Raw genomic sequence first — 16,816 nt, forward strand, 5'->3', positions numbered from 1 at the left:
CTTTAGCTAATGGGGCCTCCTGCTGCCGCTGTACGATTTCTGTTCTCATCCTGAAGCAAAGTTCTTATCCTGAGGTAATATTTCTGGGTTTGCGGAGTCTGTAACCTGAAGTGTCTCTAACCTGAAGTGTATGTAACCCGAGGTACCACTGTATAAGCAGTTGCTTTGCCTCTGTTTTCCAGTTATGTAGTTCAAGTAAGGTTCTTGCTGTTATTGCTATGCCTTGCCTTGTGGGAACCCACCTACACTTCACTGGCGACGAGGATGGGATGCTAGGCTAGGTATGCAGCCCTGGCTAGCTTCCACAAGCTGAAATCACTGCTGGGGAACTATTGCCTCAGCTGAGCTGAAATCACTGACGGCAGCCACAAGGCAGATCACACACAGTGGATGTCATGGCCACATCAAAGAATTTGACACAACGGTTCCAGAGAAATACTATTAATTGGCCCTTTTAAATGCTTCTGGTTGCTCTGGAAGAACCTTTTTGAGATGGGAGGGGGTGCCCAGCAGCTGATTCCTGTGTAAATGTAGCATAATGTACATAATGTCTGTATGATGATAAGGCTTTTTAAAAAACCAGTCCCTTTCCTAAGGTCTTTTATATTCCATTGCCCAATATTGGTAGGGAATATATTCTTTCCAGGCCCTGGTGTTCTGCAATGCTTTTCAGCTGGGATTGCAAAGGTAAATGTCTCCTCTTTCAGGTGGAACCCGGGGAATTAAAACCCACTCCTTGCAAACAGCTGCAAGGCATGGGGGAAAAATATGGCTGAGGGGAAAGAAAAGAATCAGTTAACACCACAAGAAAGTCACACACACAGAGCCTTTGGCTGCCTGCAGGGTTTGGAGGAAGCCTTGAAAGAACCCATTCTCTAGCAATTCCTCCCCGTTCCAAGAATTTCCTCCGCAGAGTGCAGTCTCTCAAGCCAACTGCCCCTTCTTCTAAAGTCGTCTCCCACCCACTGGCCTTTCATATCTGAGACAGACACACACAGAGAGAAACTACAACAAGCCCAGCAAAGCCCTGATCACAACTGGCAGCAAAGCGAGGCTGCCAAAAGCGGCGAGGAAGTACAGCAAACTGGCAAGGCCTGCTGCACGCACGACTTTCTCATAATCCGTCAGGAGTCAGGATTTTGCCACAAGCCCAGCAGTGCTCAAAGCATCTGGGAGGCTCTTCCTGAAAAAGGGGTTTAGGCAGAGGACAGCAGCAAGGCTGTGGGAGGATCGAGAAGAGAGGGATTCTTAAACAGTCGCCCTGGTGTTTTGAAGGCAGTTGGGGGAGGAGTGTTGCAGGCTGACCAATACTGGATTTCTTCTTCCCTATACAGTGGTACCTCAGGTTACAGACGCTTCAGGTTACAGACGCTTCAGGTTACAGACTCTGCTAACCCAGAAATAGTACTTCAGGTTAAGAACTTTGATTCAGGTTGAGAACAGAAATCGTGCTCTGGCAGCGCAGCGCAGCAGGAGGCCCCATTAGCTAAAGTGGTGCTTCAGGTTAAGAACAGTTTCAGGTTAAGAATGGACCTCCGGAATGAATTAAGTACTTAAACCGAGGTACCACTGTATATCTTTTTAAAAGGGGAATACAGACATAAAAAGGCCATTTGGCGGGTTTATGATCTGCACACCAGGGAAAGGAGCAGCAAGCTTCCTTGCAAGCACAAAAAAGAAAAAAAGCACACCATTAGCATCCAAGGAGAAACATTTCCCCTCTTCAGTTCAAGGCTTTTGGCCGGGGAAGGAAACATTTCCCCTATTCTCGTAGACTAAACCTGTTCCAACATCAGCTCTACGTTCCAGGTAGAGGGTTCCTACAACTGGAGGCTCTGTACATGTAACTCCCTCTTAGGCCACAGGGAAAATAATAAATTGGTGGAAGCCTGTCATAGCACAATGATAAGCACTAGCTGCCTGGAGTGTTGGGAAAGAGGAATGGGTTTGTACACGCCTTGGGTCCCTGCGATGAATGACTGAACAGAGCTAATTGGGGCAGTCAGGGGAGAACCTTAGGCTGGGGGGGGGGGGAATTCCAGACCTCTGAGATTTTCCCGTAAGCCATGCCCTCTCTGGCCTCTCACTTCTCAGACCCCTCGCTTCTTTTTGGCTGGAATGTATCCTTGACCTGCGATAATGCCTCTTGCCTACATGGATGAAGGTGTGTGTGTGTGTGCGCGCCTTCCAAAGGTGGGGTGCCACCACTGAGAAGCCCCCCCTTGCTTATTGACCCTCATCAAACACACCTCAGATCTCAAAGGGACTGAGAGAAGGGCCCTTCGGGGAGAACTCAAGATTCGGACAGGTTCCTACACGGAGAAGGAAGTCCTTTAGGTAAATACTCATCCTCGGCCATTCAGGGCACTTTAAATCATGCCTGTAAATGAGCCAGCGACGCTGTCGCAACTGGGAGTGACGTGCCCCTCCCTGGAAGCAGGACCTCTTGCACAGCTCTCCTGTTGACTTCTTCAGGGTGTGGACAAGAGACCTTGCACCAATTAATTATTACGGCTACTTCCCTGAGTTCTACATCTCCTTTCACATTTACAGTGGTACCTCTGGTTATGTACTTAATTCGTTCCGGAGGTCTGTTCTTAACCTGAAACTGTTCTTAACCTGAAGCACCACTTTAGCTAATGGGGCCTCCTGCTGCTGCTGCGCCACCGCCGCGCCATTTCTGTTCTCATCCTGAAGCAAAGTTCTTAACCCGAAGTAATATTTCTGGGTTAGCGGAGTCTGTAACCTGAAGCGTATGTAACCTGAAGCGTCTGTAACCCAAGGTACCACTGTACTTACCTACTTGCCGGAACCCTTTTGCAGGGGGCTTGTTTTGTGTGTTGTTCTTCATTAGATCATTTGGGGGGCGGATTCCAGTCCTGCATTGTGCTGGCTTTTAACTCTCCCCCCAACCCGAGAATACTCACCTTCTACATAGTCATTCTTCTGTCTCTTTTCATAGTCAGATGGGTTTGCGTGATTGACTAAAAATGTAAACATTTTAAACTGCTTTGTTCCTGCAAGTGCAAAGGGCCCAGGGCTCAAGCTTGCCCAACAGCAGGCAGCCTCCAATGTGGAAGCCTTCACATGCCCAGAGGCACTGCCATCTGCACGAGTATCTCACATTAAGGGTGCCAAGTCCCGGTCAAGAGATTGTGCTAAGAAATCTGGAAATCCCTGGTACACTGACATGTAATCCTATCAACTCAAGAGTAAGTCCCACTGAGTACAAATGGTTTTACTTTCAGGAAATGGGTGTAGGATTGTGACCTGAATCTCATCTCAGCCATGAAGTTGCTAGGTAAGCCTCTCCTCTCTCTTAGCCTCCCTTTCTGCAGAATGGGAAGTACAATACTGACCTACCTGACAGGGGTTTTTGTAAGGATTACAGTACTTAGCACGCAAAGTGCCTTGATCTTTCTAAAATGGTATATAAATGCTCATATAATATCATCTTGCAGAACCGAGGCCCCATCTGCACTCTGCATTTAAAGTACTATCATATCTGTTTAAACGGTAACAACTTCCTCCAAAGCGCCCTGGAAACTGTAGTTTGCAAAAGGCAGGAAAATGCTAGGAGACCTCTATTTCCCTCATAGAGCTACAATTTTCAGAGTGGCTTAACCAAAAATAAAAATAAAAAGCACTCTTTCCAGGCAACTCTAGGAAATATGGATCTGTGAGGGGGAAAGGGATCTCCTAAGAACTCTCGGCACCCTTAACAAACTATGCTTCCTACAAAACTGGGGCTGAGGGCAGATTTAAAGTGGTATGATACTGGTTTAAATGCATAGGGCAGATGGGGTTTGAGCCTTGCCAACAAGTCCTGGAGTTGAACCTTGGCTATTCCAGAAATCTCTCAGTCCTTCCCATTTTAGATTGATTTGTCTACTACATGACTGCTGATCTCTCCCGAGTACATTTTAGATTTACAGTACAGTGGTATCTCAGGTTACATACGCTTCAGGTTAGACTCCGCTAACCCAGAAATAGTGCTTCAGGTTAAGAACTTTGCTTCAGGATGAGAACAGAAATCGTGCTCTGGAGGCGCGGCGGTAGCAGGAGGCCCCATTAGCTAAAGTGGTGCTTCAGGTTAAGAACAGTTTCAGGTTAAGTACAGACCTCCGGAACGAATTAAGTACTTCACCTGAGATACCACTGTACGTTAGAAATGTGCAGTGGTTAGAGGGCTAGGCTAGGATCTGGTTGAACAGGGTTCAAATCCCCACTCAGCCATGAAGCTCACTGGGTGATGTTGGGCCAGTCACTCACTCTCCGCCTAACCTACCTCACAGGGTTGTTGTGAGGGTAAAACGAGAAGTATGCATGCTGGGTTGTAAATGTAATAAATAAAAAGTTGTCAGCTTTAAGTGGTTCAAGCTGCAGCCCGGTACAGACTTATTTTGAGCTTAAATGTAAAGGGACCCCTTACCGTTAGGTCTAGTCGTGGACAACTCTGGGGTTGCGGCACTCATCTCGCTTTACCTGCCAAGGGAGCCAGCGTACAGCTTCAGGGTCATGTGGCCAGCCCGTTTACCTTCCTGCCAGAGTGGTACCTATTTATCTACTTGCACTTTGATGTGCTTTTGAACTGCTAGGTTGGCAGGAGCTGGGACCGAGCAACAGGAGCTCACCCTGTCATGGGGATTCGAACTGCTGACCTGATCGGCAAGCCCTAGGCTCTGTGGTTTAACCCACAGCGCCACCCACGTCCCTATTTTGAGCTTAAGCCCTATTATATACAACTGCAATGTAAAGGTTGACTGCTGAGGCTGAATTTTAATATGAATTTAATCCCCAGCATCCACAGGTAGGAGATTCCTGCCTGAAACCAGAGCTGCTGCCAGCCAGTGTAGACAACAGGAAGTTAGATGGGCCAATTGGTCTGACTTGACGTAAGGCAACATTCAGGGTGCTGTGAGCTACCAGCATAAGGGTTAAGGCTCCTTTGAATCTTGCTTTTAGGATTTTTGCAATCTGATATTTCAAATGCATTGCAGGGGGTTGGACTAGATTACTCTAGCGGTCCCCTCCAAGTTTACAATTCTATGATTCTAAATTATGGTTTCCGCTGCTAGCTGGCTTGAGCGGATTGTGATTTGCTTTATTAAATCGTAAGGGCCTTCAGAAGGGCAATTACGCATATCGATTTTCGGTGAGGGTCCGAAATCATGTATTTTACAGTACAGTATTCAAACAACCAATATTAATTATTTGCCTCCTAATCGGTTAATTAAGGTCCTTTGAAATATTGGACAGTTCTACTTATCACACAGCTGTTTCTTCCTCTCCCCCCCTCCAAAAAACCCCCCACTCCAGATTTATATACTTTCCTCTCCCCACCGCCCCCTCCACCTTAAATTATTTGGCAAGCGTAGCCTGCATTTAATTTAATTCCAAGAAATATATATATTTCCCTTCTCTTTGTCCATTCAAGGTCGATGCTCTGAACTGGAAAGTGTCCAAATAAATCGCCCAAGGAGAAGGAAAGGAATTCCACCTTCAGCAGCAAGAAGGCAAAGCAAAACGTTTCGCAAAGTTTTCTCCTCTCTCCAGCTTTGATTTCCCACGAGGCAGAGAGCGGCTTTGGCGTGCTCCGACGAAGAACTCGTTTGCCACTCCCGAGGGAGCAGGAATCCTGCTCCGGAGCGCGCTCGGCGCGCGTTCCCGACGCCTGGTGCTGGTGGGAGAGATAGAGAGAGAGAGTGAGAAGAGGTGGTGGCTTCTGGTAGTGATTTTTTTTTTTTTTTTTTGGTAAAGGAAGTGAAAAGGGTTGAAAAGTTGGGTTGCAAAGAAAAGTGCTTAGGGGGAAGCGAAGCTCGAGAAAACAAACCGGGCCCGATTGCCAAGGCGGTTGGAGAAAACAAAAATAAAAAACAAAAAATCTCCACCCACCTTCCTTCCTTCTCTTCCCCGGACGAAATTATGAGCTGGGATTTGCAATGAAAAAACAATGGGGCCCATTCCCAGCCCCTGCTGGTTTTGCATGGGGTTCTTCTTGGTTTCGGTCTGGCCAGGAGTTGTTTGGAGCACGGAAGGTAAGTTTGAATCCGTATGTTTTGTTTTGTTTCTATTTCTGTTTATTGGGGCGGCGGGGTTGGGGGGAGAAGCAAAGAAAAGGAAGAGGGTCCAGGAAGGAATCTCTCAGCCAGTTTTGGAACCAAGGAAGGGGGTTCCAAGTTGGAAGAAATAAGAGAGGAGAGAAACTTATGTGCGCAAACTTGTTGATTTTCGGGTTTCGTTCGGGGCGGGATTATTTCATTAATTAGCCGCGTGTTTTTGATTAATTTAATTAATTCCTGGTCTCCGGGTCAACGCAGATCGGAGTCGGTCGCCGGGGGGCGGGCGGGGTATGGTGTGTGTTGTTTTTTTTTGTGTGTGGGGGGGGGGGTGATCGACAAAAGCTCAGTTCTTTGCATTGTTCAAAACGTTGTGGGAGGTGGGTCTGGGAAATGGGGCCAGAGAGAAGTTTCTGCTCCTCTGATCGTCGGTTGCGCCGAGATTTCGGGCCACGCGCGCCTTCAAGGAAACGGGCCCATTAAGAACTCGTTGGGGCGCGGATTAGCTGCCCTTGAAGATGTCGGCGGCCGCCCTCTCTGCCCCCTTTTTCGCCCCCCAAGCCCGCCCGGGCTGCAACGGGAAAAGGGCGCATGTTTGCAAAGCCGCCCTTGCGACGCGTGTTTTTGCGCGGCTGGCGCAGGGCGCTTCTGCGCGGCGTTAGCAATTGCTTGCAAGCTGGCGGTAGAGAGACAGCTCTACTCTCGAGTCGGTTAGGGCAGAGTTAAACGATGTCGCCTTGTTTGGGTTACACACTGCAGTGGGTGTGTGTGTGTGTGTGTGTGTGTGAGTGAGAGAGAGAGAAGGGGAGGGTTTTGCCTGCGAAGGAGAAGGCGGGAGATGGTGCTGGACGGAGCGGGACTTGTTCTCATTCAGTCTCGACGAGTTAACGTGACTTAAATCCCCAGCAGGCCACCCCCGCCGTGTGTCAAAACTTGCCGAAGGGCATTGCTCCGGAGATCCCAAATGTCTTTCCTTAAAAACATAAGAAGTGCCTTATGGCAGGAGTGGGGAACCTTTGCCCCTACCCCCAGATGTTGCCCAGCCTCAAGGATGGCCAGTGGGGAAGGAGGAAAGGAGTTGAAGTACAGCAACATCTGGATGAGCACAGCTGTCTGTTCAAGAACTTTGTAAATTTGCAGATCATCCGCAGATCTCGGGGCGGTTGACCGCATAAAAACATAATTTAAAAACATGAAAAACATAACAAAAATTTTAAAATCCTTCCAGTAGCACCTTAGAGACCAACTAAGTTTGTTATTGGTATGAGCTTTCATGTGCACGCACACTTCTTCAGATACATGCACACGAAAGCTCATACCAATAACAAACTTAGTTGGTCTCTAAGGTGCTACTGGAAGCAGTGGCGTAGCGTGGGTTGTCAGCACCCGGGGCAAGGCAAGTAATTTGCACCCCCTAACCCGTGGATTTGCGCCCCCTAACCCTAACCCCCAGATGTTGTGCCCGGTGCGGCCAGCCCCCTCTGCACCCCCCACGCTACGCCACTGACTGGAAGGAATCTTTTGATATTGTTTCGACTACGGCATGCCAACACGGCTATCTACCTGTAATGAAAAACATAGTAAAAATAAGAGCAGCAAGAAACCGATAATCCCTCCCATTCCCAAAGGCCTGGTTGAAAAGGAACGTTTTTGACTGGAGCCCAAAGGTGTATAAAAGGAGAACTTCCCCGGATAGAGTATTCCACAAATGGGGAGCCACTGCAGAAAAGGCCCGACCTCGTGTTGCCACCCTCCGGACTCCTCATGGAGGAGGCACACAAAGAAGGGCCTCAGAAGATGATCTCAAGGTCCGGGTAGGTTCATATGGAAGGAGGCAGCCCTTGAGGTATCATATTGTTGTAAGGCTACAACTTCCACCATTCTGACCATGGACTGTGCTGCCTGGAGTTGATTGACATGGGGAGTCCTGAAGCAATATGGAGAGCCACTGATCCCGCAGGGCGGTCTACTCTAAATGGGATAGTGGCCTACAGTCTACTTTCTGCTTATCTGTGAGCTATGAATTGTCCGGTTATTTCAATTGCCCATTCATTTCGCGGTATTTTCTGTCTTGTGAGTGCGTCATCCCTACCCCTTGGACGGACTATACCAAACTAAGGCCTGGGGGCCAGATCCGGCCCAACCGCCTTCTAAATCCGGCCCATGGACGGTCTGGGAATCAACGTGTTTTCACATGAGTAGAATGTGTCCTTTTATTTAAAATGCATCTCTGGGTTATTTGTGGGGCCTGCCTGGTGTTTTTGTATGAGTAGAATGTGTGCTTTTATTTAAAATGCATCTCTGGGTTATTTGTGGGGCATAGGAATTCGTTCACCCCCCCCCAAATATAGTCTGCCCCCCAAGGTCTGAGGGACAGTGGACTGGCCCCCTGCTGAAAAAGTTTGCTGACCCCTGGGCTATACCATTTTCATGCTGAATCCTCAAGTGCAGTTCAGCCCAATTGCTTTGGGCCTTGGCTGCCTGCTTGTGGAGGATCGAAAAAATATATATGGTATCCTTTCCCTTTATTTTGCTGCTACAAGGGAAATGGGGTGGGTAAGGGGTGTGTTACGATGAAAAACCGTGTCTTGTTGAGCTCCGTTGATAACATACATATATTGCGTGGGTGGTGATTTTAAATTGTTGTACACCACTCTGGGTGGTTCACCAGTTTTAAAATCAATAAAATGAGGCTACAACCAGACATTAAAAAACAGTCAGTACAAGAAACTGAACCAGCACCAAAAATCAACATTAAACCATCAAGAGGCAGTAAAAGATCAATAAAAAATGTGAACACAACCAGGAAAGGGGTGGGTGGACACAAAACTGATCCAAGGACTAAAATGCAGTAAAACCATAGTTGTTAAACAGTATGTGTGAGTAAAGAGATATACCGGTATACCTGGTGCTGAAAGTGTAGGTGTTCAGTGAGCCTCTCTGGAGGCGTATTCCATTGTCTTCTGAGATGGACAGATGCCAATAATACTGGTCCCAAATAGGGCTTTAAAAATTAATGCTAGTACTTTGAATTGGACCAGTGCAGATGAAAAAAACACTGGCATACTATGGCGTAGTATCTATCACCCTCTCCTTTGGGAATCTTGCTGCCCTGTTTTGAGCTAGCTGGAGTTTCCAGTCCTTTTTCAAAGGAAGCCCCACCACACAGGACCATCCTTGGAGAGTAGGTGAAGATATGTAAAGTCATCTTTATTTAGCAGAGGAGAAGCACTGTGGCTGGGGAGGGGGCGGGAATCATCTGTTTTGCATTTAAGATTCCAGGTTTGATCCCTGACCTCTCCAGGTGGGAGACAATACGGAGATAGATGGACTGACTTGGTATAAGATATTACGTTCCCATAAGAGCTTTCATCTGATGAGTTTGAGCTGTTGTAAAACTGTGGGTTAATTTTTGCGTTGTGGTTTCTATGATCGATGTTCTTAATTGTTTGATTGCAAAACAAACAGAAAAATGTTCATATAGTTTTGCTGCAAGGAACCCTGCCAAGGGAAGAATCAAATGCCAGAATGGAACCAAGAGCACGAGCTGCAGGAATTCAGCTGATTAAGTTTTCCCCTACCTCTCATGTTGTGTTCGTGGGGACTTCACCAATTAAATTATTCCAAGTTGATGTTAAACGCAGAGGAGCAGGGCTGGTGCAAAACAAAGAGGTTGAAACTGTATCCTGGATGGTTTGATAAGTGTTTACGGACTTGATGCTGCCTCCCTGCATCCCACAGTCACTGTTTAGTGCAGAGATATCGAATAATACTGAAGTGGGGGGCTTCTCACCACGTTGATTGAGCTAGCTTTCTGTCTCTGGAAATCTGAAGAGATGTGCATGTAGGAATGGAGTCGTTAGTGTTGGGTGGGCTTTGGATTTCGGCTTGGTTCTGCATCTTGAATGGAGAATGTGAATTCTGCCAGCAGCCCTGGCAAATGGGCTTTAGTAAATTGACACACACACAAACATACACAATTTAAATGTTTAGAGTTGGGACTTAAGTTGGACCAAAGATCTGACTTGAGTTGATGATGTTATTTTAGGCAGGGAAGGAAAATTTGATGGGGTTTACTGGAATGTTGCAAAACTTCTGATGTGGCAAGGGAAGATATGCTAACAACATGCTGTAAATGACACAAAGGGGATTATTTGATCATCCATTCTTGTCATTACTGGCTCCTTGCTTTGCTGCGTGCTGTTCTTTGGCTCTTTTTACTGTGAAGTACAGCAGGCAAAGGCTGTGTTGTTTGTAAATAATTTTTTAATCCCTTGGATTTCGTCATCTTTTGTTTTGTTTAATAATCCCGCTAAGAAAATCCAGTGGTTGAGTTTCAAAGTGAGAGGTGCTGGGGCTCAAAGACTCCTGTTTGCTTTTCTTCCTACCTCCAGGTGCATGAGAATTGTTTGTGGCCAGGGATTTAAGAAATGTGTTCACAACTCAGATGGTCTTTTCCCCTGCACATTATATTTTAAATCAATTAATACAGTCACGCATATTTGGAGATTTGGGAAATGTGTAGAATTAGGATGAACCAGTCAGTCAAAAAGAATGCTGTATGACTTGAAGGCTTGCATAATCCAGAGGTAGACTTAAATGCAGATAGCTGTTGGGCTGTAAAAGCATGGTGTGTTCTGCAGATTCAAACAAGACTTTAGTCGGGGTTCTGGTCGAGAGCATGGGAATGCTAAGATTATGCTTGAGCAGTCTCTGCGGTCTAATATGTAATATACTACAGTGATGCTGGTCCACTTGGCAGGGTTGTTGTAAGCAGTGCTTTAAAGAGAGAGAGAGAGAGAGAGAGAAGGTGCCAGTACTCACCATGAAGTTATTACGGTAAGTGCCACAGTTTTAACATTTGGCGGGAAAAGGTTCCAGTACAGTGGTACCTCAGGTTACATACGCTTCAGGTTACATACGCTTCAGGTTACAGACTCGGCTAACCCAGAAATAGTGCTTCAGGTTAAGAACTTTGCTTCAGGATAAGAACAGAAATCGTGCTCCGGCGGCGCAGTGGGAGGCCCCATTAGCTAAAGTGGTGCTTCAGGTTAAGAACAGTTTCAGGTTAAGTACAGACCACCGGAACGAATTAAGTACTTAACCTGAGGTACCACTGTACTACTTACCCTTGAAAACCCCAGAAAAAAGCACTGGTTGTAAGGATTATTGAGGTAATCTGTGTGTCTTTTTAAAAAAGCCCTTGTAAATCATGAACAGACCCCAAAACCTATTTGACAGACCCAAACCAGATGCTACTTTCATAGCTTTCCTAGGTTGACACAGATAATTCTGTTAGAGACTCCTAAGAATTCCTACTTTTCTGAAAGTTTGTTTGCCATGTCAGTAAATGGTGACGGAGAGATGCAACCCTTTGCTCTGAGCAGGGTAAACATAGGGGAGCAGTGACCCAGAGCAAAGGTGTGAGACAATTAATTTGGCAAGGTCCCAACTTGATTTTCATTCTTTAATCTTCCTTCTTTCTTCCTTGAGTTGGGATATTAGCATGAGATGGGGGGTTACACACACTCCCTTGGCCTTAGTTAGCTTGTTTCCATAGTGACCTTCAGGCTCCCGCCAGAACCTTCCCCCCACCAAACCTCTCTTCTATTGCAGCTGCTGTTAAATATTAAACTCTCTAATGGTTTTACAGAGCAAGCGAGAAACCTTCAACCTCCCAACTCTCCACCAATCTCTCTCCCCCAGCAACCCACCCCTGTTCCTTAATAGCAGAATGTGCTGGGTAATTGTAACGGACATTGCCATGCTCTGAAATCCCAGGGATTCTTTCTGCTGTAAGATGACCAAAAGAGGGAAGGAGAGATAGATAAGCACTACTCACTTACCACAGGCAGCTGGTGTCCCTTCCCCCCAGACCGTTAAAAAAAGGTAAAGGTAAACGTCCTCTGACAGTTAAGTCCAGTCGCGAACGACTCTGGGGTTGCGGCATTCATCTTGCTTTACTGGCCGAGGGAGCTGATGTTTGTCCGCAGACAGTTTTTCTGGGTCATGACTAAGCCGCTTTTGGCGAAACCAGAGCAGCGCATGGAAACGCCGTTTACCTTCCCGCCGGAGCGGTGCCTATTTATCTACTTGCACTTTGACGTGCTTTCAAACTGCTAGGTTGGCAGGAGCTGGGACTGAACAATGGGAACTCACCCTGTCGCGGGGTTTCGAACCGCCGACCTTCCGATCGGCAAGCCCAAGGCTCAGTGGTTTACACCAGAGCGCCAGGCTGTTACAGCACCCCAAATCCCTCATAACGCTGCTGCAGCAGTAGCAGCATGACTCAAGCGCTATGCATTGCCATGCCAGTCTAGAATTCCACCACAACTTTTTCTGTGTCATTACAGGGGGTCCTGTGGTTCACTTGTTTTGACGACATGCTATTTTCTAGGTTCCCCTTGAATATACTGCTATCTTAAGTGATTGCACTTGGAATAGTTTGTTTGGTGCTTAAAGCATTCACCAATTTGCTGTGTATCTGTTTATCTACGATAGATCCAGTGGGGAATGGAATGTTCCACCAGTTATAGACAACCTGGGATGGGGGACCTGTGGCCTTCCAGATGACATCAGACTCCATCTCCCATCAGCCTCAGCCACCATGGCTAATGGTTAGGGATGATGGGAGTTGGAGGCCAGCAACATCTGGAGGCCAACAGGTTCCCTGCCCCTGGGGTAGACACCAAAACACTAAGGGGGGGGGTTGTTGTGAGTTGGAGGTTGATTTAGCAAATCATTGAATTGTAGAGTTGGAAGGGGCTCCGAGGGTCATCTAGTCCACCCCCTGCAAATCCTACCTAGGTTTCTGTTTAGCCACTTGACTGGTCACTGTGCAGAATAGAAACTCTTTCCCATTGAACCCCTGCTATCACAGAGCACTGTGTGTGCAGCTGCTATAGCTCCTTTGTTTTTCCCAGCGCTCTTATCCTCAGCAAGATTAGAGATCAAAGTACCAAGTCTGGAAGGGAATTTGAGAGGCACTGCTAGTAGTGCCATGCCACACGGGTGGCTGCTCCTTTTGGCTTCCTCTCCCTTCTGCTTCTGCTAAGTAAGAATCCATCTAGGAAGCCCACCAGCTCAGGAGGAGCCCCAGCAAAGCACAGTTTGCCAAGGGCTCCCTCAAAGCTGTTCAAGCAGGAGACAGAGTTGGAGGGCGAATGGGTGCTTATTAGACAGCACCTGTCCATCAACATCTTTTAAATTTCATGTTTTGGTTTGCAAGAATTCTGCTTCCTCAGAGAGGTGGTCAGAGCTAGTGCCTTATTTCCATCCATTCTGGCTCTGTTGATGGAGTTCACGAAGGGTGTGGATCTTCTGTCTTTCCCTTGAGAACTAATTCATAGCACGATTTCATAAACCAAAAGAACTAGCATGATCTAGTCTACCATGCTATATCCAACAGCAGCTAGATGGACAGAATGTGAAGGTGACGGCCTTCTCCTGTTGTTTGCCTGTAGAATCACCTAGCTTTTTAGAAAGATGCTACTTCTTAACATTGATGTTCCATTTAGCTATTTTAGCTGTTCATAGATCTGTTAACCAAATGCCTTGACATTTTCTGATCCTTCCGGAAAAACTCCCAGACCTAGTGACCATCCTCACATTGTGTTGTGCAGAATTCCTTAGGTTAACTCTGTGTTGTGTGAAGAAGGAAATGTTTATAGCGCTATTCTGTGAGTCTTACCTGAATTTCTTTTTTCTTTTTGTGTCTGCAAACATGTGAAGCCTGAAGGTGGAGTGGGTGGAAAGGGGAAATTCAGAGTAGGACATACCATAGCACTGAAGGCAGTTGAATCAAAGGACTGGTGATTTTTTAGAAGGAGAAGTGGTTTGTGGGCTTTGTGCTTGGACCACACCTCTGTTTTGTACTCAGGTTGTGATTTTATTCATTTATTCATTTATTCATTTGTTCTTTATTCAATTTATATCCCGCCCTTCCTCCAGGGCGCAAATCACTTGACCTTCAGGTCCAGCACTCTTGTTTTAATACCTTTGGGATGCTTACAAGCAGCGCACGAGGACAACAATGATCCCTTGTTGTTTATCTGCAACATCTGGTATTCAGAAATGTGCTGTGTCTGAATGCAGAGCTTCTAGTTAGCAATGGTTTCTTCTGTTGGAAGAATTGGGGTGGAGCCACAGAAGAGTAGATATGATTTATAGCTCATTTCTTGCAGGCACCTGGTGCCCTGTACAATAGCATACTAACTTTCCTTGCTGAATTAATTGAAAACAAGCGGGTCCACTTGCCTCAGCTGTATTTGGTTTGTTTACACATGCCTAATCCACTAATCCACTTTTAAAGTTTTTTTTAAAAAAGTGGTGCAAAGAGGAGAGCATCTACGAAAGCTGTGGGGGCTCAGTCCGCAACTGAATCTCACCAGCTGTAATGAAGTTAATTTTAATGTGTCCTCCCACTCTTTTTATACCAAGCACTAGAAAAGAGCCCAGGCCCTCTGTTTGTCTGGGTGGCCCAGGCCTGAGGCCTCTTACTGCTTGGTTGCTGGGAGACCACTGGCGGAAACGCTGAGAACTCAGGCAGCTGGGAGTTGACTTTATTACGGCCCCTTTTCAGTCAATTGTCCCATAGGAGAGTCCCCACTGAGCCCTAGATGCCGAGGAAGCAAGACTGCTCTTTGGCAAGTGACATGGCTGCTGTGCCTCAGCCGTGGAAGAATTCCCCATAAGGTGTCTGCTATGGGCAATGCACAACCATAGAATATATAGGGCTTCCTTTGGGGTGAAGAATGCCAAAGGAGCAGGGTTTCTGAGACTGCTGTAAGGATCCCCCAGCAAACGCTAGTCTCTCCCCCATTTTGCTCCCAGTGTTGGGGTTCCTCAAAAACCTCCCACTTGTGTCTGGAAACTTATCTGTAGTGTTTGCTGAAACTTGACACACTTTATCGTAGCCTTGCTTACCAAACTGGTGTTTCTGTCCTTACGTGGGCAAGTATTGAACCCCTTGCATGCGGCTTAGTTTTCTTCCAAAACTAAGACCTTTCTCCTTCAGTCCTACCATCTGTAGGCTTAGATGCCCTAACTAATTTTGAGATGCACCCTTCAAAAGATGGGGAGCTGTAGATGTGCCTTTTTAATAAAGAAAAGAAAAAGAATGCTGAATTTCACCAACCACACATTTTAAAAACCGGGAGTTGAGAAAGAAGAGCACGCCTGTTACTTGCCCTGCCAAATTTTGGTTTTTGTGCGGATAGTGTCATTTTTATGGTGTAGCCACTAGGTGACCCTGAATATAGCTGTATCTGAATGAAGTCAAGTTTCCTGTGCTGTGTTGCTGTTGTTGAAAACGAGATGGTAAAAGTTATTGTCTAGCTTCCTGGTGTGACTTACGCCTTCCGTGGCAGAGTGCATTTATCCAAAACCCTGTGATTGAATTGCATGTCAGAGCTGACTCAGCTCTAAAATGTCTGACGTAAATTTGAAGTGGGTCTCTGAACACGCACAGAGTACATTTCCCCTCTTTGTTGCTGTATCAGCTCTCTCCCATGTGAGAATATCTAGAGGGCACAAAGTTGTTTACCCCTGTGTAAAGAGACTGAGCCCTGTACCTATCAAATGCTTAGCAGCTCCTTCATTTTCACAGCCTCTGCTATACTGTAGGTCAGGGGTAAGCAACCTTTTTCAGCCATGGGCTGGTCCACCGTCCCTCAGACCATGTGGTGGGCTGGACTATATTTGGGGGGGGGGAATGAACAAATTCCTATGCCCCACAAATAACCCAGAGATGCGTTTTAAATAAAAGCACATATTCTTCTCTTGTAAAAACACCAGGCAGGCCCCGCAAATAACCCAGAGATGCATTTTAAATAAAAGGACACATTCTACTCATGTAAAAACACGCTGATTCCCGGGCCGTCTGTGGGCTGGATTTAGAAGGTGACTGGGCTGGATTTGGCCCATGGACCTTAGGTTGCCTACCCCTGCTGTAAGTCTTGATCTCCCAGTGGCAACTGGGCTGGGTGAAGTGGGGGAGCTTATCTTGATTCTAGCTCCTTTAAGCTGCATGGGCATGCCCAAAATGTGTAGAAGGTGGAGCATGTCGGCTCCACCAGCATTGCTTCAACGAGCCACTTTTCCTTTCTAAAACATGCCCGGCTTGAAAAAGCAGTTTTGTTGTCAAACCCTGCCAAACCCGCCCCGGGGGTAGTCTAATGACACCATTGATCCAGGAGGGAGAAGGGGTGAGCCGCAGCTTCTGCTGCAGAAGTCATTCCTCAAAGAATCCCCCAAAAGGCCAATCTAGGCCTCCACCCATAAATGCTTTCTTCATTCTAAAATGGAGATTGTCTAGTGAAGTCACCTGCAATATTTTCAGAACTGGCACCTCAGTCCCAACCTGAAAATCTATATTTAATTTTCTTTCTTTCATCTGCCATAAATGTCCATATTTCTCCTTTGCTCTCAAGGAGGCTAGCTGCAATTGGAGCAGGGCTCCTACATCTGTCAATAGTTGCAAAGCAGATTATGTTTTGATGTTCTTTGTTGGTTGTGTAGCTCTGTTGACCTAAAAATTGGCAGGTGTAGCATGTTGTTCAGGGCTCTACACCTGGAGAAATCCCCCAAACTGTGTGACATTTAGCAGTAAAGGGGTTCTGTGACCCTTTGTCATCTGATAATACAATCTAGAACAAACTAGTGGTTGTACTCGTGGTAAACTTCTAATTTGATTTAGATGCTGTCAAAGTTCTAATCTATTAATGGTGTATAGTGGATATAAATGCACACAGTTAGTA

The 16,816-nt window shown here is 46.5% G+C and overlaps 1 protein-coding gene across 1 annotated transcript in view; it reads left to right on the forward strand.

Moving 5' to 3' along the window:
- Positions 1 to 5,594: 5,594 nt before the first annotated feature.
- ERBB2 (erb-b2 receptor tyrosine kinase 2) overlaps positions 5,595 to 16,816 on the forward strand; it is a 51,684-nt gene continuing 40,462 nt past the window's right edge. Inside the window, exon 1 of the mRNA XM_081886210.1 lies at positions 5,595 to 6,038. Coding sequence (XP_081742336.1) covers positions 5,954 to 6,038 — 85 coding nt within the window. The 5' untranslated portion in view covers positions 5,595 to 5,953. The remainder of the gene's footprint in view (positions 6,039 to 16,816) is intronic.

Source organism: Podarcis melisellensis, assembly GCF_964234715.1.
Source record: "Podarcis melisellensis genome assembly, chromosome: 13".
Lineage (NCBI taxonomy): Eukaryota > Metazoa > Chordata > Lepidosauria > Squamata > Lacertidae > Podarcis > Podarcis melisellensis.